This window comes from Pygocentrus nattereri, chromosome 13 (genome assembly GCF_015220715.1).
Source record: "Pygocentrus nattereri isolate fPygNat1 chromosome 13, fPygNat1.pri, whole genome shotgun sequence".
NCBI classification, from domain to species: Eukaryota; Metazoa; Chordata; class Actinopteri; order Characiformes; family Serrasalmidae; genus Pygocentrus; species Pygocentrus nattereri.
Window position 1 is genome coordinate 16,188,731 of NC_051223.1, and position 22,479 is coordinate 16,211,209.

At 39.3% G+C, this 22,479-nt stretch overlaps 1 protein-coding gene across 4 annotated transcripts in view; it reads right to left on the minus strand.

Annotated features, from left to right (window-relative positions):
* Window positions 1-5,033: 5,033 nt before the first annotated feature.
* Window positions 5,034-22,479, minus strand: part of svild (supervillin d) — an 87,974-nt gene continuing 70,528 nt past the window's right edge. For all 4 annotated transcript variants that reach the window (XM_017693183.2, XM_017693185.2, XM_017693184.2 and 1 more), the window contains 13 exons: window positions 20,215-20,362; window positions 18,372-18,517; window positions 17,406-17,581; window positions 16,934-17,072; window positions 15,895-16,195; window positions 14,505-14,762; window positions 12,961-13,168; window positions 12,417-12,550; window positions 11,862-12,017; window positions 10,715-10,858; window positions 9,932-10,044; window positions 7,456-7,605; window positions 5,034-6,238 (listed from right to left, as the gene is read on the minus strand). In XM_017693183.2, coding sequence (XP_017548672.1) covers window positions 6,152-6,238; window positions 7,456-7,605; window positions 9,932-10,044; window positions 10,715-10,858; window positions 11,862-12,017; window positions 12,417-12,550; window positions 12,961-13,168; window positions 14,505-14,762; window positions 15,895-16,195; window positions 16,934-17,072; window positions 17,406-17,581; window positions 18,372-18,517; window positions 20,215-20,362 — 2,160 coding nt within the window. In that variant the 3' untranslated portion in view covers window positions 5,034-6,151. The remainder of the gene's footprint in view (window positions 6,239-7,455; window positions 7,606-9,931; window positions 10,045-10,714; window positions 10,859-11,861; window positions 12,018-12,416; window positions 12,551-12,960; window positions 13,169-14,504; window positions 14,763-15,894; window positions 16,196-16,933; window positions 17,073-17,405; window positions 17,582-18,371; window positions 18,518-20,214; window positions 20,363-22,479) is intronic.

Sequence of the window (22,479 nt, forward strand, 5' to 3'; positions counted from 1 at the left end):
CCGAAAACAGAATATGCTGTATTTTGAATGCTGGTAAGCTGGTCAATCGGCATGGCCATGCAGGAGACCATCATAAATTAGCATAGCATAAACTTTTTTCAGCAGAGAAGTGAAAACTGTGTAAACTGCATGACTTCAAATGTTTGCCGTCTAGTAAATTCTATTTTATTAAGTAATCACAAATAAACTAATTTAAGTGATTTCTGATGCTGTATGACATATACATTCACAAAAATGAACAAAGCAGTGGTAGCATTCAACTGAACACTGTCCATGTTTTTGCCCATTTTCATTGATGGAAGCAGGATATAATACAGTGTCAAAAACACATAGGAAAGTCTGTTTGAGATAAGCATTCCCAACAGAAATCATCACAGGCTTGCAGTCTGAACTATGGTAAAAGCTTTGGTTATTTGTTAGCTATTAGCCTTATAGTTCCAGTGCAAAACTTGAGAAGCACACTTAACTACAACAAACATGTTTTGACTGATCAACAATAATTAGAGTCAATGGAAAATTGTGAAAATTATATTTTAGTCCTATAATCCTGGCTGGTAATGCAACTCTTCATGCAACTCTGTGACTCTGGCCAATGCTAGTCATTCTGTTGTGAATGCTCATTATTGCTACTAAGGGAAAAGGGCATTCTGAATGTGAATGAAATTGAATTTAATGGCAGTGTGTTTTAAGGCATTCTCATCAAGCTTGTGGTGGTGTTATCCACTAGGCTGTGCAGGAACTTTGACTTATTCAGTTTAACCCAGTATAAGCAACAAGATCCCCAGCACTGACCAAAAAGAAAAGGAAGAAAAGATAAGCAAGGTCTGTTGGAACACAGAACCAGTCTAATGGATTCAAAGCGAGAGATTTTATTGCTATAATCCTGGCTGATAATGGCTTGTGCTTTTATTTTTAAGCAATTCTTCATGCAACTCTGTGGCTCTGGCCAATGCTAGTCATTCTGAGCAGAAGTGCCAGCAAAAATAATCAACTAACAGTAGCAATAATGAGCATTCACAACAGAAACACCATTCATTCTCTTTTATCCTGTCTCTCTTTATTAAGAACACTCCCTCTATCCCTCATTCAGTCTTCTACTTTCTGCTCTCTCTCTCTCTCTCTCTCTCTCTCTCTCTCTCTCTCTCTCTCTTGCAGCTGCGTCAAGGCCTCTGCAGCTTCATTCACTGAAATACTAAATGTTCTAATCATTGATTTTTTTTATATAGAGTACTTACCTACATCCACTATTCTAACACTGAATTAGGACCTCAAGGGCATCAGTACTTTTGTTTAGCCTTGGAAAGAGTTTTTTTTTTCTCTCCAGCTGTCAAATCTCCTTTTTTACAGCCGAATCCTATAAAAGGGGAGATGAAAACACAGCCACATTAGGTTTATCTGAAGTCAGGCTACTTGCCCCAAATGCGAAGTGACGGAATGCTTTGCCTCTTGTGGTGGTGATTTCACTCAAACTGTAATGTAGGGAGAGAAAACGGGTCCTAAGAGCTGCGGATGACTGAGGATCTCTATCCTTAGAGAAACAAGAAGACTCCATTACATCAAGTAGTGCACCTGACAATGAAAGAGCTGTGTACACAATGGAAAAGGAAACAGAATGTTGGGTACTGTTACTGTTTGCTCCTAGAGGAGTGGACTGTAAAGCCTCACATCCCTGTCCTGATTTCACTAAACGGAAACCTGATACATGTACATATGTGTTTAGAGTTTAGTTATGTAGCTATTATTATAACTGTCAGTGCATTATGAAGTACATGGAAGAAACAAAGATGCATAAAACCTTATATAATATGAAGCTATCATATATATGCCTTCCATATGTGAATGTTTTCTATCCTATATTGCTAAATGTGTAACACAAATATGTTTGTATATGTTGATTTATGGCTGAAAATGGGCAATATTAAATAAGTAGACATATATGTCACATATGTGTCCATATGTGATAAATAGAAGTTGGCAATAAGGGAAATCCATATATGTGATAATATGTCATATATTAAAGTCCATATATTGCCAGTTAACTGTAAACCTGTCTCTGATCTTAAGTCAGTTGTGTGCTAGCTCTGTTGTGTTTTTTGCAAATACATTCAGGTACATAAAAAGCCAGGCATATATCTATGTCATTTGAGGTACATAGTTTTTGACTGACAGCTCTGAAGTGTATGATTCATCCACAAACATTAAACATTTGTGACATTGTGATCAGAGACTGAGGGAAGTGAGATCAGAATGTGGATGTATGACTAGACTCCACACTGTATGCGTCAGCTGTTAGCAGTAAGAAGCAGTAGGGCTCTGACACAGCTGGCAGGACACTGCCCAGTGCCATGCCCAAAAGCACAGCACTATGAGCTGCTTTCTTTCTGCTAGAGTGAAACTGTTTCCAAACTGATCAGCAGTCAACACCTTGGTCCACCTCCATTGACAGCTCTGAAGTGTATGGTTCATCCAAAAACATGAAACATTTGCAAAATTGTGATCAGAAACTGAGGGAAGTGAGATCAGAATGATTAGTCTCCACACTGCACTGCATAACATAAAGAGAGGAGCCATCAGTGGCTGCTGCAAATTTCAGATATGAATTAGATGTATTTGTTCTTTAATATGTGTATGGTTATACATTATTTGTGTTAGGCTACTTGCAATACATATCTTAGTATAATAGCAACTGAACATGTTATAGCTTGCTTATGCTGACAATCTAGGTGGCAGACCTGTATACAAACAACTGGGGCTCAAAAGGGGAAAAGGGCACCCTAAATGTGAATAAAATTGAATTTAATGGCAGTGTGTTTTGAGTCGTTCTCGTCAAGCTCAGAGTGGAGTTATCCACTATGCTGTCCAGCAGCTTCGACTTATTCAGTTTAACTCAGTATAAGCAACAAGATCCACAGCACTGACCAAGAGGGAAAGTAAAGAAAGGAAGTTCTGTTTGTACACAGAACCAAATGGATTCAAAGAGTGAGGTATCACACAGTAATTTGTCATTCTGGTTTAGTGCAAAACCTCACCCAGCAAAGACACGTTGAAACGTTAATTCACCATTATCCACTTCAGTGTAGATCATCAGCCTTCAAGGACAATTTTGATTTCGTTACAGCCAAACTGACCAATGGCCGATATTCAATAGCCAGTTTTTTAATGTATAATTTAAAGTTGATGCTGTGTGGGTAAATTTACAGGACTATTTATGTATCAAAATTGTGGTATAAATTTAAAAATATATATTATTTGCTCTTTCATAGTTCAAAAAAGTTTAGAAAAAAGTAAGTACTATTTTTACAAATTCATTTTTAAGGGGTTAGAGCCACCTCCCAATAGAAAGCACCCTATAAATGATGATTTTGTATATATTTAGCTTATTACTATCTCAATTATTGCCTTGACTTTAAATGGATCATAACCTAACTTGTAAATAACAAAGGACTGCGTAATAGTTTTTTGAAATAGTTTTTTACTCTGGATCCGCAATTTAAATGAATTCAGTGGAATGTTAAGGATATAGTGCATAGCCCCCAAATTGAAACACAGAGCCTAGTAGTTCAACAATAATGTCTGTAAAGTAGAGCTATTGTATGCGTCAGCTGTTAGCAGTAAGAAGCAGTAGGGATCAGATACAGCTGGCAGGACACTACCCAGTGCCCTGCCCAAAAGCACAGCACTATGAGCTGCTTTCTTTCTGCTAGAGTGAACCTGTTTCCAAACTGATCAGCAGTCAACTCCTCGGTCCACCTCCCTGCATGGGATTCAGTGAAATAAATAAATTAAAGGCAGTGTTCATCTTGCAGGCCATCACGCTACAAGCCAAGGCAGTCTCCGGCTCAGCCATCTGCCGTGGTGATGATGATTTCACCTTTGTGTGTGTGTGTGTTTGTGTAGTATTTGAAATGATGCAAAGGAAAATCAAAGCATGCTAGAATGGACCAATGAATTCCAATAGCTTCTCAGGGGAGGCTCAGCAGATGTGTTTGGAGATTCTGACAGCCTTGTAAGCACACAACTTGTGCTATGAAACAAAAGAATGCGCCAATACAAAAACAAATAATGAATGATGAACGTAAGCATACGCAGGCTGCAGAGAGGGATTATAGAAAAAATCAAGCTCCCAGGATAAGCATTTTCACACTTTGTGCTACTATTATATCATTGGAGTAACCAATTACTCTATCCTTTCTCACGTCCCCATTGACTTGCTCTACAGCATACATCACCTTCTTCCTGTCTTCATAGTGCCCATCACATCCTAATTCCGATCCAGCCTCATCTCAATGAGTTCCCTAATGATATCTGGCCAAAGAGCATCATGACTCTAAAACTTCAAATTGGAATTTGATGATTTTCTAGGACACTCAGGAAAATTTCAAACTGTCAGCATTCAACCTGTCATACTGCCTCAGAGGGGTTTCGTGAGCATCATAGAAATCATAGAAATTATCATAGAAATGCAGGTTACAGCCTTCCTTCTTTAACTCCTCATGACTGCATGTCAGTCCAAAAATCTGATCCAACACATTCCTGCCCAAACTGAGCCCTTTATCCTGGCTGGAACATTAAACTGACAGAAGCATTATTTATGAAACAGCTGTCTTCAGCTTTGATTGAATCTTTTCTTGCTTACAGAAGCTTTAAATATTTCATTTTTGTAGTTACATACACCACACCAGCATCACTGCATCAAAACGCAGCACTGGAATTATTGCTTTTACACAGTTGCAGCATCTGTGAGAAACAATTAGCTGCATTTTGCTATGAGAGTAAATCATAACACCAAAATACATCAACATCATGAATCTGGATTGCTTCATTCCACATGCAAAAACACAGCAAGTATGTAGGATACTGTAACATATGGCTACGAGTAATGCCTCCCCATAAACTGGTGGTGTTAATGACACACTGATTACTGGACCATTCACACAGACTTAAAAAGAGCAAGCTTGACACCTAGTGTTCAGAGGTGGAAAATCCCAGTTCAGTTCAGCATTCCATGAAAAGAAACACAGAGAGATACTGAGGACAGTTTCATAAATTGCACTGTGTATTCAATTAGAAAAAAAAAGAATGATAGTTATCGATATTTGTAATGATATAGACAGACATACTGGAAAGCCAGTTTAGAGAATGACATAACACTGTAAGATATGTTACAATAAAATACTCCATCGTGGATTTTTCAACCTAATCACCTAATTACATCTGCCATCTGCTTCATAGCGCAGTCAATTGCATGACACAATAATTCTGACATATTTTGCCCATTCCAAATTGGATGTCTGCAACATGGTCCAAAGAAGCAGGAGACACGTTTAGACGTTTAGAGAGGTCAGTTTAGCACCTGCACCTTTTAATACTTGCTGAGGAAAGTATTTCGCTTTTGGCAAAGTGGTGAGCCTCAGCCCATCCTTGCTCAAAGGACCTTTCTTAGATGATCTTTTTATGTCTTATCATGACTGCATCTCATTTTTAGAATGTTTTTTTGAATATTTCACAACTTTCCTAGTCTTAATTTTCCCCATCCCAATTCAAAAGTGGATATAATAGAATCCAATGGGCAGGTGCTAAAGATGCTTGCAGTTAGAGGTTAAGTTAAAAATAGTGGAGTATTCCTTTTATGGAACTGTAGTTCACCCTGGCATGTGCAGAATGGCACACATGTGCACACGTTTGGCTTCGAAAGTTCTTTTTGCACACCTCTAGAGCCACAGAGAGAAGAGCATACATGTTTTGCATTAGCAAGTTAGTGTTCTAGGAAGTTGCCTTTAAAACATCACAGTTTGATAATGTGGCTTAATATACCTGGAAACACATTTATAATTCAAGCATGTACATAATTAGTCAAACATGATGATAAGTCACATGATATCCCCGATTAATATACTTTTGCATATTTAGGGTACATAGGAAGTCCTTTTAACTCATGTAAAAAGAGCAGGAATGCTAAGATAATTGGCCTTTGGAAGAGTTTTCTATAAAATGGCCATCTTTAAGGGGGGAGATAGGCAGATACATCTCTTTAAAAAGTTTCCAACTGTACAATTAATGCTATACATGAGCAGATTTTTCATATAAACACAAAAAATCCATCTGTCCTTTCATGGATATGCTGCAGATATGTAAAGGATGTTTTCTTTGTTTAAAAGAGGCCTTTGCTCTTCTTCAGGTTGAGCTGTTTCCAGTTGGGGAGGGCGCTGAACTCCTCTCGTGTCATCTGCAGAACATCCTGCGGCACATAAAAACACATTGGATCAACTCTCATCTGCAGCTACAGAACACACAGGCATTTCTCTCCATAGTCTCCCTGTTCACTTTCAAAACGCTAATATTCATGGAAAAACCCATTAGTTATACCAGACCCATGAAAGCCTCATTGGAAAACCATTACATATAATTGATAGTTTGGAGAGTTTTATTGACAAACCACTATATTTTATAGACTGAGCTCATACTGTGGGGATAATTTTGCATGAAGATCAGTCTAAGCCAAGCAAGCAAACTCAGCACTTTGCACTTGGGGATTCTAGGAAGTTGCCTTTAAAACATTACAGTTTAATAATGTGGCCTGGAAACATATTACATATTCATAATTCAAGCTTGTATATTATTATTGTATATTTATTATTCAAACATAATTTTACAAGTTATATGATCTCTTAGACGCATTTACTTTCAACTCATGTAAAAAGTAGCTACAGACATTTGGAAGAGTCAGCTACAAAACTGCTGTTTTGCACAGGGAGATACACTTATTAATCCTATTACAACTATTGCCTTGGTGGTGAAACATTCACAGGCTTTGTCCCCTTGCACTCCTTAAAATCTTAGAACAGAATTCAGAGCTCTATCTGTGTATTTTCAGATGTGCAATGAAATGGGAATTTTATGCCTATATCCAGTTTTTTACAGGTACATATCTGTTAAGAAGATGCTGATATATACGCACTTATAAAATGAAACTGGGCCTAAATGTACTTGGTGGTATCCTATAACAGTGACATGTTGTAAATCATTGAGCTCTTCAGTATGACCCATTCTACTGCTAGTGTTTGTATATGAAGAACTTCATGGCTATGTGCTTGATTTTTTAAAACACCCATTAACAAGGGGCGTGGACAACAATTAAGAAGCGTGTGTACATAGTTTTTGCTTTATAATGTATAGTCCTGTTCAGAATTGGTTCTCTTGGTCAAAATTGTGGTCTGTGACAAAAGTTAAATCTGCAAATGTCTGGCTTTGATAGACCATGTTCCTTAAATGTCAAGTAAATGCAACAACAGCACTTAGAAATTATGTTACTAATGTAGAAGAGTACTTTAGGCAGAAATAGTGTCTCTTTTAACTAGATTTTTCATATGTAAATGTCCTATGAGGGCTGGCTGAACAGAGCTGGGGAGCACAGCATTAGTGGAGGAAAGAAAGTGAGGTAGAATAGTTGTGTACCTGGAAGTCTTTGTCAGACAGATAGAGCTCCAGATGCAGAGGGTCCACACCCTCAGGCAGTGGCTTGGTGGTCAGCTCCTCTATAGAGTATTGGTTCTTGCTGAGTTGGGACAGAGCATCCTCCACCAGAATCACCTTATTGCGCAAGCCCTGCATCAGAGTCACATTTATTAAAATAGCTACACTGAATGTAACAAAACAAATGTGTGAGGTTCACATTAGTGGGGGGCAATATGATGATATGAAGTCGTCATCATGATACATTCCATCATAATTAGTTTTTCTCAACATATATGTGGATGATCAGTTCTTAAACTTATATTTAATTACAAAAACATTCAACGGGGAAGATTTAACAAGCATCACAGCAGTCTAAGATCGTATCCCGATGGGTTTATTAAAGCTTATTAAGCTTATTAAAGTTAGTCCCAAAAATCCCCAAAAAGGACATACCACGATACACATTCTGTATGGGAGGCAAAAAGGAAATGAAAATGAAAACAATAAAATGTAAATGCAAACCACTTTTTGCCATTTCTTTTTCCAAACATCTGTGCAAATATCCTGCCAAAATTGAAAATGACATGAAACGCATTCAAATTTAATTTTTCACATGAGCACAAGCAGTTTGTGAAAAAAATAAAAATAAATTGAAAAAGCTATTTGTCATTCCATTTCAGTTGCACTTCAGTCATGCAGTCGTGGGCTGGAGGTTAGGGATCTGGCCCTATGACCGGAAGGTTGCCGGTTCGATCCCCAGGGCCGACAGTCCATGACTGAGGTGTCCTTGAGCAAGACACCTAACCCCCAACTGCTCCCTGGGCGCTGTGGATAGGGCTGCCCACTGCTCTGGGCAAGTGTGCTCACTGCCCCCTAGTGTGTGTGTTCACTAGTGTGTATGTGGTGTTTCACTTCATGGATGGGTTAAATGCGGAGGTGGAATTTCCCCGTTTGTGGGATCAAAAAAGTATCACTTATTCTGGAATTTAATGGCCAAATTTAAAATGAAAAAGCTAACAGACAAACTTCACTTTGGCTTTTCTTCATGAAAAGCAGAATGCGTGTCAAAACTAAAATCAAAATGCAAAGTTTAATTTCTTATTTCTTTTTCATAGCAATCGGCTGAAAGTCTGACAAAATTCAAATCAAAATGCAAAATGAATAAATCAACAGCAAAGTGACAGTTCGTGTTTCTGCGTTTGTTGCTGACGCACTTTAATTTGCAAAATGAAAATTCAAATGAAAACGAACATCAGCGCCACCTGCTGGAGATTCACTTTTTATTTTCCAGTTTTCATTTTCTTTTTCAAACTGACCAACCTGCAAATATACGTTAATTAGCACTAGGCGGGGCTACGGGGTACATTTTAGGACATCCTCAGTCGTTCAAGAAAAACACTGTCATGTCTCAGATCTGGTGACCAAACGGCCCGAGAGAAAAGGTATCAGACCAAACAGCCTCAGAAAAAACTGTGAAAATGTTATACTGGCATTTATATCAAGATACACAATAGATTTCTAAGTTATACGAACCAGTCTGTGCTTGTGTTTGGTCTGATACCTTTTCTCTGAGGCCAGATTCAGTTTCACCAGATCTGAGTCAAGGTGTTTTTGCTGGAGACTCGAAGGCTTTTATCTTGAGGAATGATGGCGATTCTGACACGGATGGCTGAGGATATCCTAAAATGTACGCCGTAGCCCCACCTAGTGCTAATTAAAATATATTTGCATGTTGGTCAGTTTGAAAAAGAAAATGAAAAGTGGAAACTGAAAAGTGGATCTCCAGCAGGTGGCGCTGATGTTCGTTTTGATTTGCCTTTTCATTCTGACAGTTAAAGCGCGTCAGTGCCAAAAACGGAATCATGAACTGTCACTTTGCTGTTGATTTATCCATTTTGCATTTTCATTTTAATTTTGTCATATTTGCAGCCGATCACTATGAAAAAGAAATAAGAAACCCTGCATTTTGATTTTAGTTTTGACATGTATTCTGCTTTTCATGAAGAAAAGCCAAAGCCAAAGTGAAGTTTGTGTTTTCTTTTGTCTGTTAGCTGTTTCATTTTAAATTTGGTCATGAAATACCAGAATAACGACTGAAATGAAATGACAAATAGCTCTTTTCAATTTATTTTTATTTTTGTCACAAACTGCTCGTGCTCATGTGAAAAATTAAATTGCAAATGAAGGCATTTCATTTCATTTTCAATTTTGGCAGGATATTTGCACAGATGTTAGGAAAAAGAAATGGCAAAAAGAGGTTTGCATTTACATTTTATTGTTTTAATTTTCATTTCCTTTTTGGCTGGATTTGCCTCCCATAAATTCTGTACCTGGAAATATTCTTAAGTGTTTTTGTGATATTTTTTCCATATTGCCCACCCCTACGTCACAATGTCACAGCTACGACAAGCATACTTGCAGTGTTGCTGTGAGTAAAGCAGTTGTTCTGGGTGCGCATGTGGTAGTGGTAGTGTACCTGCACTCTGATGCTGGGGTCTTTTTCCCAGTATGGGAAAATATTCGTGAAGGTAAGGGGCTCTGCTCCAGCCAAGATCAGATAAGCCTGAGGGGGCCGCCTAGAGTTCTTTGCTGAAAGACAAACACACACAGACACATGTATTCAATAAGCTGATCGTTCTCCATCAGGCTAAAGTACATAAAGCAAACCCACTGTGACATGATCAGAGCTGGTTCTATGAACAAAAAGGAAGACCACAAACAAAAGATATTTGCAAGAATCAAAAATAAAATTATTAATGAAATCATCCTTTTGAAATCTCTGTTGCCAGTTTATTTTGTTAGTTTCCTTTTCATGTAGCCTATAACTTATCAAGAATTTGACCTAGTTTTATGTATATATTACCTGCAAACTGGCAAATATCTGGATCAGCAGCTTGATGTAATACAGTCTATCATATTTTACCATACTGTAGTATCATGGCTAGTGTGTTAGCTCATGGCTAGTAAGTTAACTGAACTTGTTAGATTTTAGCAGAGCTTTTGTTAAGCGCTTAAAGCTACATTATGTAAGATTTGGGGATTTGGAGATCTCTCTGGTGAAAACATGTAATGGCATGCAGCATGTGAAAGAACATTTTGTAACCGTGGTTGTGTTTCAGATTTCTTTCCAGAGCGAATGAATCTGTTCAGAGTGTTAACAAAAATGTCTAAACAAAGCATAGATATCCATAGCTCCAGTATATTAGAATGGTCATGCCCTCCGCATCAGACTCCTTGTGGGAAGACTGTGACTTCTGACCTTTGCAATACTGCCGTGCAGTCTCCATGGCACACTTCCTCTCGTTGTCCCAGCGTATCCTGGCTGAGCCTGTACACTCTGTGTCCTCCGGCTGCTGGCCCTGCCAGAGATACACCTCCATCCTGTTATCCAGTAGAAACAGCGCTATAGACAGACAGACAGAGAAAGGTCGAGAGAGAGAAAAGGCTGATTGGCAAATATAAGCAGTGAGAAAGATGGAACAAGTACCATTATATCTAAAAAATATATCTACATTGTCATCCCACACATCCAAATTATATGTCCAATAAATGCATATGTGATTTTTAAGCACAGAAATTGCATAGCAGAGGCTGCACAACTGCTAATATTTACTAGTCGATTAGTCATCCCAAAAAGTAGCTGATTAGTCATCACTAGAGCATACAGAAAGAAAAACGTATTCCTGAAGTTTCAGCCTCAGGCACTCTGCACACAGAAGGACACAGACTGTCTGATGTAAACTGCCTGCAAAAATGACTACAGTTCTCCTACTGTAGTTTTCCTACAGAAACTTACCACTCCCAGAGAATATAAACTGGCTCTGGTCCAGAAATGACTGCTTATCAGGCTAAATAAACAGCTAAATAAAACTATGCTTTGTGCACCTTTCAGAGTGAAGTATAGGTTCTGAACCGGAAAACATTCATGTTATCCTTGTTTAAAAAGTTATTCCTGAATTGTGTTTGAAACCTTAGGTAGCCAGTAAACAGGATATTCTTGTGTTCTTGCTGTGATTGGATGTTTTGAGTTGTCAAATGGTTTGTTCCTATTGCGGTTCTCAAAATATACCCGAGCCTGTACTTCAGCATAGTATGCAGCTTGCAGTGGAATTGGTTTCATTTTGTGTGGTATTTCCAAGCTAATAAAGTACTTTGTGTTTAGCAGAAAAGCTGATTCTCTCCTCCTGACTCTTCCCTGCAGTTTTTACCAGCGCTGTAATTCTTCAGCTTGTTGAATGTTGCTCACAGGGCTGACTAATTTTTGGATTTATTTGCTGATTAGTCTATGAAAGCCCCTACATGTGATTTGGCCCTACTATACATACTATACTATACATACATGTGATCAAATCATACACATTGTCTGGCTTTATGTGGGTGTATGTGGGGATATACAGGAGCTCTACCTGGTTGAGGAGCAGAGTACAGGTTCTCCTGCAGGAAGGGCATGGCCATTACAGCATTTACCACCCTACAAGGGCTCAGCTGTTCCTCTCCCTCAAAGATCCCAGCACTGGCACTCAGACGATAAAGACGAGGCGTGAAGTTGTATTTCCCTGGATCTATGTGCACAAAAATATGCAGAAATGTTTTACTTCTTTTCCACAACAGGGCTAAAGCAATTATGCCTTAAATTCCAGACTTATGGTTCAATTAATAACAGAATAACTTATTATTCAGTAACTAGAATGAATTATTTGTTAAGTGCTATGAAACTAGCAAGTATGTTAGTTATGAGAATGAGAAACTGAAGTGTGGACTCGCCAATGACTATTAACATTACAGGCACTGTTAACAGCTAATCAGTGTTCCTGATATGCTCAGTAATTCCGGAACCTGTGACACCTCACTTGTCTTGATATGTAAAATTAGCTCAGGAATGGAATAGAAAACAAAGAATTTTGCATTCATAGACTTGCATTCAAGCCTTTGAGAATCTGACATTGTCAGTATATCCTTACCTTGTAGCATGCAGTCATATGCTTTTCTGTCCTGCTGGCCAAGTGCATCCCAGAACTCCTGCGGCTCTGAGCCTTCCTCTATCTCCTGCACCTTCAGACTGCTGTTGCTGTTCAAACCCAGCTCTGGTGGACAGCTGTAACACACAATTTTATTGCCATCAAGCCTGAGGACAGATTTCAGTAACTGAAATACTGTGCAAAATTTTGCAATCACTGAGAAAACAAATAAAATGATGGAGAACAGCACCAGGAATGATGTTACAATAAAATTATATTTCAAAGTGGTGAACAAATCTCATGGCATAATTTTTAGCAAGTCATTGGTAATAGATAATTACAGTTTGTTACCCATCATTTTAAAAACTTCTTACTGTTCCCTATGGTGTCTTGTTTATAATATTTGAATGTACACTGTATAGGACATTATAGAATAATGTAACAAAAATCAGTAACATGGAAAGTGAGCCCACAATTTTGAATGCTAGCGCACTACCACACCCATGTTTGTTTTTTGTTGATGGGAGATTATGAGCTAATGACTCACGTCTGCGTGAGGCGCTCTACAGTCCTCTTGGCCACCTCTCGAGCTGCAGGGTGAGACTTGCAGCCCTGCCACAGGTACAGTTGCCTTTCACACACACCCAGCAGGAGCAGACAGGCTCGAGAGCGCAGGCTGGCACTGCAGCACTCCACCTCCAACAGAGAGCCTTCTACTGCCACCTCACCGCGCACACAGAACAGACGCCAGCCACCTGATACACAACACACACTTCTGATACAGTTCTTCTATCAATTTGTGCATAGATGAATGCTGCCATGTCCAGGCAAAGGAACAATTCAGCGAAAAATCAAATGTATACATTCTTCCACTTGTATTACATGTAACTGATCAACTAATAAGTTTTGGTGTCCAAATTTTGTGTTTTTACTTTAGTGCTTTTCTATAAATACATCTCTAAAAACCTCTCTCAACCCACTCAAACTGTATTCAAGTCTTTATTACAGTTACACAGAGACCTATGTATGTGGTTTAGGACACAGTATGACCTGCTGTGAGTTAAAAAGTAAACACATCACTGTGTAGCTGAATGCAGCCAATTTAGACAAGTTTTTTTTTATTTGACTCCTATTTACATGCATGCTTGTCATGGTTATATGAATGATACAGATTTCGCTTGACATTGTTTCTATTCTAACTGTATTCTAACTGTTTTTGCTTATGAAAAAAACCTGTCGAATAAAAAATCTTGAATTCCCTAACTGAAGGTACATGTTTTTAAACAGAAGTACCAAACGCAATTTAGCATCCTTTTGCATTTTTATAGTTCACCTTGAATCATACTGTATCCTAAGCAACAATGATGTCGTTGGAATGGATTGAGAGAGGTTTTTGAGGATGTATTCATGGAAAAGATTTGGGTGACTATTGACTTCTAGTGTTTGTGGGTGACATTAGCCTCATAGCTCCAGCGCTAATGTAAAGAAACAAAGTTTAGGGGCTCCCGAGTGGCGCAACCGTCTAAGCGTTGGCCCTATCATCAGGAGATTGTGAGTTCAATCCCTGGTGATACTACAGCCATCCGTAGCTGGAAGTCCAAGAGAGCACAATTGGCATCGCTCTCTCTGGTTGGGTAGGATGGCTCCCCCTACTGCCCCTATCACTCAATGTGATGCTAGTCAGCGCAGGCGTCTGTTAGCTGACATAACAGATCTGGTGGTTGACGCATTCCTCCAATCAGGGCTCAGCTGTCCTATGACACTGAGTGAGAAGCAGTTCGAAAAGATGCATGCTTGTGCTTGCCTTCACCCTCCTAGTGTTTATAGTATCATGTGATTGGCGGATTCCTAACTAGTGGGTGGAATTTGAGAATCAGGTAAGTGTTTTTTGCCTTTCCTTTCAATAATCTTTCCTTTAAAATTGAAAGTGCGCTACAATGGTCTGTAATGTTCACTGCACATTTTAATTCCAATAGATTGCAATACAGGACACAGTGGGGATGCTATGGCTTCTATTATCTCGTTGCACAATAAAAAAAAGAAAAAATATTTTAATCATGAGTACATGTAAGACTGAGTGTAGTGGAATACCTGTGTTTTTGGCAACATCTTCCCTGCAGCCTTTGTGGATGATAAGACCTCCCTGAAAGAGCTGAAGAAAGCAGGATGGTTCTTTGCCCTGAGAGACCAGCACCTGTGCCCCCTCGTGGTTCCCCAGCTCCACTGTCATCAGAGCCGACGTTCCTCGCCCACTCACGCTGGATTGACGGCCCTGCCAGAAGAAACAGGCAGTGCGCTCTCTCCCCGGACCTGAGGCACTGACCTCACCTGGCTTCTGCCTTTTTCCCACTGCACATACACACACACAGGTACATCGAAGACAGATAATACTTAAGTTATTATATGCTCTGTAAAAGCAGTTTAAGCAGAACCAGTGGATTCCAAATCTGGAACTGGATTTTCCCTCTCCTGCATATTGTGCTCTGACACAGGAGTTCCCCAGTTTACCACAGTAGGTTGCCTTCAAGTGACTGACAAAGTTGTAAATACAAGTTGTAAACCCAGGCAAGTTGGATCACCTGAGTGGCACAACTTAAGCTGTGTGTACACTATGTAACTGTTAAGATCATAACAGAATTTCAGAACAGCATTACACATTAAACGTCACACTTGTATGCATTTTTAAGTATTGTTGTCATGAGGGTGAGCACATTAGACAATAAGGCAAAAAGAAGGTATTGAACGTATAATGAGGTTCCACTATGGAAAAGCACTAAACCTTAAATCTCACAGTTATCATCTAACATAAACAATGCTAAACCCTAATTTTCTATGTTATCACATTACAGTGCTGCACATGCGGCATGAATATACTTCCTTTTGTTGTTTTTCTCTGTCCTATAGGATTCTCTCATTGGCTTGAATCACTTGTTTTGTTACATCCCTATCCATTTCATCCTGCAGGATTGGTGAATTTTTGGGACGAATTAAACATAATTAAAAATAATCAGAGGCCTCTGGTTACTCTGGAGTTTGATTGGAAGTCTACAGACTGACTTTTTTCTCCTCTCACTCAGGCAGATCATCCATGCCCTCAATTACTTCCTGACCTTTTAAACTGCTTCAGATTGTGAAAATTTGTTGGAAGGGGCAAACTGGGCTAAAAACTGTGAAGTGTTGCTAGTGTCCTAGCTTAAGCACTGGAAGCTTTGGCCCTATCAGAAGAAGCGATCCAAATTTATTTGTTATGACGTATCACTAGTGGGTACACTCACTGATGCCACATAAGTTCAGTAGACCAAGTTGGCATTGTTCCACCCCAGAACATATATATGCAGTTCACATGATAAGTTTACGAGTTTACCACTTGCAGTTACGATGAGTTTTATTAGGACACTCTGAACACATTACTTGAGCAGGAAAAAGACAAAAACGTGCAGGTAGGGTTTGGGAACTACACTACCCATGACGCCACACTCACCGATGCTAGTGATGGAGTACTTCCAGCGGATGACGTAGGTATCACCTTCATGCAGCTGACCCACACTCTCAGCTGGAATTTCAAAATCATCAAACTCTCGAATATGCCAGGCATCCACCGCCACTGTGGCCAACTCTGCCTGCCGTCCATCTTCGGAGCAGACCAATCCGTAACCTCTCTGCACGTCCACACCCTCTAAGAGCATCTTCAGGGGATTTTCACCTCCATCCAGCAGAGCTCTCACATCACATGGCTTCAGTTCACAATCACTGGTAGGCATGCAGGGCTGGCCCACTGGACTCTAAACAGAGAGACATATAGAGACTGGTGTAATGTGCCTTTAAAAAAAATGTACATTTGACATGCATGTACATGGAAGTAAACTGAATAAGACAGCAATACTTTGTGATAAGTACTTATATGATATAAAAGCTTCAGTACAAAATCTAATTTGCACAATTTTCCTTCTACCTCAGATATAGCCGATAACTGAAGACATGTTTGGTGCCCAGATTTTGTTTCTTTAATTTCACAGTGGAGTTACAAGGCTGACATGTCTCTCAACTCACTCAAACAGCATCCAGAACACACAGACTTGACACAGTATGACTTATTGTGAATAATAAAAAGGAAGATTTGGATGTCTGTTGACTTGCGTTTCTTAGCAACATCAGCCTAATAGCTTTAGCACTGAAGAAGCAAAATTTGGACACCAAACATGTCTGATGCTGATTGACTACATCTGGGGCAAATGGAAATGATTTATATCATTGTAACTGTGTACATTAGGTTTTAAGCTGAATTACTTATCTAATCAATAATGCATATATGTATGCACTTCTTTCTGGGCAAAATTTCTTTTAAATTAAAAAATGTTACTGTTTATATTCTACTACTGTGTAAAGTCAGAGTGAAAAAAATCTAATTCAATCAAGTTGTTGTGAAATCTGAGATTTTAATCACTTTCTAAAGATTTAAATCGAAACATTGAGAGGGATTTACACCTCTAATCTGTGCTGAAGGTAAGGTTCACGCTCACCTTCACCTCCTCGGCTGCTGCCTCTTCCTTTAGCGGTTTACGTTCAGCCCAGTCCAGAAACTTCTCCCTGAAGAGAGCTGTCTCATTGTGCTCTGAAAGCCTGCCAAACAAAGCCCAGCTCGGCCTGCCCTCACCTTGTCTGCTCATATGCAAACATAGACAAAAACACCGGGAGAGAGGAAAGCAGGTGAGGGGAATAGGTGCATTCAATTCATGGCCAGAAGTCACCAGCTGGGGGCAGTACAGCATTAGTACAGTGACTGAGGCACAAATTTTGTTATCACTGTGTTGATAATTTCAACTACAATTCTCATCTACAGATGAATACGTAGACTGAACAGAGCAATCTGAGTTATTTTGCTGAGCACTACGGATGAAAAATGGCCAAAGGATGTGTATGTGAAAAAGTATTTGTCAGTCATTTCAGCAAACAGTAAAGACTGCCACACTACATCTAACAGCAATGACTCACATAGGGACATCCTTATTGGTTGCAAGGGGGTCAAGGGGGTTGACCCTACAAGTGCTGTAATCATAAACTCCGCCCCAGAGCTGTTTGCCCAGCTGCACGGCCACCTTCCTGTCACTCAGCGCCACATCCTTCCCCGTCCACACATATACCTCACTGCCAAAATCAAACACCAGCGCCTGACACACACACCCGCACGCACACACACACACACACACACACACACACACACACACACACACACACACACAAAAACATATAGTCATACAGCTGTATGCAAGAGTTCAGGTGCTCCAGTTATAAAGTACATGTTTCGTTGATTTTTAATGCATATTTACTACTTATATGCTGAGGTGAATGTAGTGGAAAAAAAATAAAACTGGCCTGTGCAGAAATTATGCCATATTTTAATTTTTTTCCAATATGTTAACCTCTAAACATAGAAATGATGCTGAAAAAAATGCAATATTTGACTTATTTTTCACTTAGAAAATCAATAAAATATGTGGTTTGTTCAAACATTTACATACAACTGTATGTATTATGGTCAGCATTCTGCACAAAATTAATTACAAAATAAATTACACATGTGCATAGTTTAGGTGTCCCACAGTTTATGTGCCATCAAACTCCTTTTTACATTTTGTTTTAATAATTTCTCACTCGCTGGTTAATGAGACAAGTGGAGATTCAAAATTTTCAATTAATATCGCATTTGAGTTTTAAGTAGAACATGACGATGGACCCCTAATGACTAAAGTGCCAGTTACATGTATTTCTGGAACATTATGTTAAGTGTAACAAACATTTTTGAAATGTTTTATTGTAGGTGGTCTCTGACTTTTAAGAATGAGAACATTTTAGAGAAATGCAGAGAAAATGTCAAATAGCCAGTAAAAACACCAGTCTAAAGCTACATGAAGGCATAATGAACCATTGAAAGCAGCCATGTAGACAGTAATGTCTGACCTCTTTGGAGCTGAGCACGGCCACACTGGGGATGGAAGCCCACGCCTCCTCATAAGGCATCAGCTTACCCTCCACCAGTCTGTACACACCATTAGACTCCACAATGCCACTCTCATACAGCTCATCTTCATCTGGATCCCCAGCAGCTACACAAAACACACACAAGACAAGAAGGCAAATATTTAAGTTAAATATTATATAAATATATATCAGTTACAAGAAGTGCTTAAAAATATTTAAGCAAAATGAAACAAAATTCAGGACTTATTCAGGTTATTCACTTCTACATTTTTCAGCTCAGCAAGAGATTTTCATCCATTTTTATAGACAGCATTTAATACAGCTCCAGAAACCACAGAAGGAAGTCTATTTGAGATTACTTAACAACTCATTATTTGAGACAAATGTGTGATGATTTAGACATGTGGTCTGTTTAATGCTAACTGCTAACTAAGCTTCCATTTCACATTTTGGTGGAGTTTGTGGTCCGAATGACCAATTTTTATTCATTTTTTTAACAAAGCTCTCTTATCAGACACAGAACTAATCAGACAAATGAGATTTTGTTGCAAAATGTTCATTGCAACCACCACACTGCATGGCTGTGTGGTGACTGTGGTGGTCCCCCTGCTGAGTTGGCCTGCCTGGTGCTATAGATGCTGTGCCCTTGGCTAAAGTTTGCTAATTTCCATTTATGAAATAAAATCTTAAATAAAATAAGGTGTTAAATAAGCTGTTGTTGCACTGATCAGCTACTATGGCAGTAGCTAAACAGAACCTACAGTAAACCAGAAGGGGAAAGTTTGTGAACGAACTTTGTGTGTGTGCGTTTATATTGTGGCGGTGGAGAGACAGAGCTGCCATGACCACTCCCACATGCTCCCACACTCTTTAAAAATGCACTCTCTCTTCTGGAGGGAGGAGAAGGATGCTGGCCTGTAAGACACATGCCAGAGAGACAGAGAGAAAGCAAGCAAGAGAGAGAGCCTTGAGGACTTTATCAAAAAGGCTAAACAAGCTTTGGTTTATTTTACTGATATGTACTGTGTACATAAAACACTGTGGTTCACTCGCGCAGGTGTCTCTGAGCTCTGTGCGTCAGCCCCTCCACCTGCTGCCACACTATATACGTATGTTAATACGCATGCGCGTGTGTATGTAATGTCTACAAGGAGCAGTGTGAGATATCCTTGGTTACATCATTTGTGGCAGTTAGATTTGAATTTTCTCAACATTTCTCTATTTAAAAAAGTCATGTTTAAACAAACGCTGAAAAACTATGTGTGCAATAGGTCGCAAAAGCACAAGCGCTCTACTCCCATATAGGCTTTGTACAGCCATCTTAATAACCTAGATTGAATGACACCTAAGCAAACCAGCTCAGCAGGAGAGACTGCCATGGTAACCACAAAAGCAGTACTTTTTATTAACGTAAAATTTTATAAATATTTCCTTATTAAAAGTAACATCTGTCTGTTTTTTGGTAATAAAGCATGCTTGTTAATTGTAAAAGCAATGTACGAATGACAAACATGTTTCTATTACTCTGGAGACAAATCATTTTGTTGGCTGTAGTGGCCAGTGCAAATTTTTATATTTGTCACCCCTGATCACTTCTTTCATTTTATTCCATTCTGTAATTGCAAGGGTGTAAAAGAGGACCATTCTACTGTGAAGCCGCCATCCTTCATCAAAGTCTATCAGGTGGCGTTCACTCAGTGCACATATGACTGAATGTGTTTACTGACCGCGTAATGTCTGTTCTTAACAGCTGCGCTCCATGTGCACTCTTTACATGGCATATATGTGCGTATGAGTGAGTGTTTGTATGTGTTTTCAGTACCACTGTATTCTGTTTGTCCTCCGAGAAGGTTCCAGAACTCTTTGGCGAAGCGGTTGTCTGTGTTGATGCCCTCCTCCAGCACAGTGACTTGTGGGGCCTTACAGCCAAGGTCTCTCTTAGCCTGGACATACTGCGCCATCTCTGAGCCCTGTCCCACACACACACACACACACACACACACACACACACACACACACACACACACACACATATATGGAACACACATTTTAGTTGACGCTAATCTAAACCAGTCTAGTAGTTTCTGATGTGTGGCACTGACCCAGCTGTAACGGCAGTGAACCATACAGAACAATAAAAGGAATCAGATCAAAGCATCACTCTACACTTCAAAATGCTGGAAACTGAGAGAAGGCTAGACTGTAAAAACACCCAAGAAAAAAAGAACAGACTGACAAAACAATGCAGTGAATGGACCTTTTTATACATCAGTTAGTTCTGCCGACACAGTCTGATTGGTTGAGAAACGCTATACCTGTGCTGGTATTTGTGATTTCAGCAGTTTTTTCACAGCGACTGTAACACAGGTTGCTAAATAACAACTTGCTTTACTCAATGACAGATCATGATCTTCCGAGGCCCCTGGACACAAGTATCTATGGAGGCCCCCAACCCTACCAATAACAAATACGTTAATTAAAAAAAGACCTGAAAAGTCGGATTAAACAACAGTTCATGTCCACTTTTATAGTCGCATGCAAAAGTTTGGTCAAATCACGTTTTGTTAAAATTTTACATCAGAGACCAGGCCCAGATGCTGTCCTACGCGGACCTGCACCTGTAACCAATAAACTATGGAGAATTCTTTCATTTCGACAGGGTGGCCCTATTTTAATCAGCATTACTTTTCTAGCCTTTATGGTACCACTTTAGTGGCCCAGGAGACTCACAGACCAAACACATGCGTTGTAAATATCACACTCCTCAGCCAATCATGCCAATCTGCGCATTACGATGAGCACTCAAGTGAGTGATGCACACACAGGGGAGGGACAATGTGAGACATATCAGTCGGAGAAGAAAGCAAGTCAGAGGAAGGTTATTTTACATGGTGTGCTGTAAAAAGAGAAAGTCTTTGTTCTGACAACAAAACAGGTATGCTTGAGAAAGTCTGAAAAGGTGTATCTATTGTGTCTACAGCATAACAGTTTGAGCTTTTTTATAGTCATTTTTACTCCATATAATATTAACATCTGCAGGGAACAGTCTCAAGTATTTAACAGTCTTCAGGCCTTGTGGTCTGAGGCCCCTCAAGGCCCCTGGCAGTCAGAAATTCTGGGTACTGGCCCCACAGGCCTGTCAGTAACCCCTAGCTTTACTATAGCTAAACTTACTAAGTTTCAACTTTAGCACACACAAAAACAAAACATTAATACAATGGATACATCTATGAGATCATATTTGACCTGCAGTTGGTTTGGTCAGATTCTTAAAAAGAATGTGACAGCAGGCCTACATGAAATTCCAAACTTGTGATGGCAGAATAACTAAACAAACTCAGTCAGAAAAGAGCAGAATTCAATTTGGCTGGATGGACTGCTTTGCAGAAAGATGGACTGCTTTACAGAATGACTGGCCGTTCTGACTGGCCGAGTACTGTTGTTGTGATGAACCTGATATTGCAATGGTTTTATAGCTCTATCAGCAACACAAAAGGCAACCACTTTTTTGGTGGAGGGAATTGCCAGTACGTTTGATACAGTGCTTTTATTTCATTTTGAACTTTTTCAAACTGCTTTATTTGTAGAACAGCTGTATAAAAGTAAAAGAACTCTTAAAGTTGTGCGCTATCATGAACTACTGCACTCACCTTTAGCTCATGCCTGCAACAAAATCACAGCAACGTTACTAGTATTAGGACACGAACTTGATCAGCACTTCAATCAGACAATCTGATTGACTGAGAAGCTTTTTATTGTTGTTATTTCTGATAATAGCACCTCTTTCAACCTTACCTGTATCATTCTGTTGAGCACTTGTTGCTAAGTAACAACAATGGTTGCTTTACTCAAAGCCACTGAAACTATTTTTTGGCAGAAGGAATTCTCTTTTCCATGCTCTGCCCCCAAATATGTTGTTCTGTAGCTACTGTTGCTAGGTTGGACAAGCTTTATAGCACGTTAGGATAAGTCCCATCCACCTTACAAAGCCTAACTAGAAAGTGCAATGAATTGAGTTGCTATATACTGTTATGTTTCCAGTCTAAAATACAAACATTAACTTGATTAAGAAAAAAATAGCAGTGTG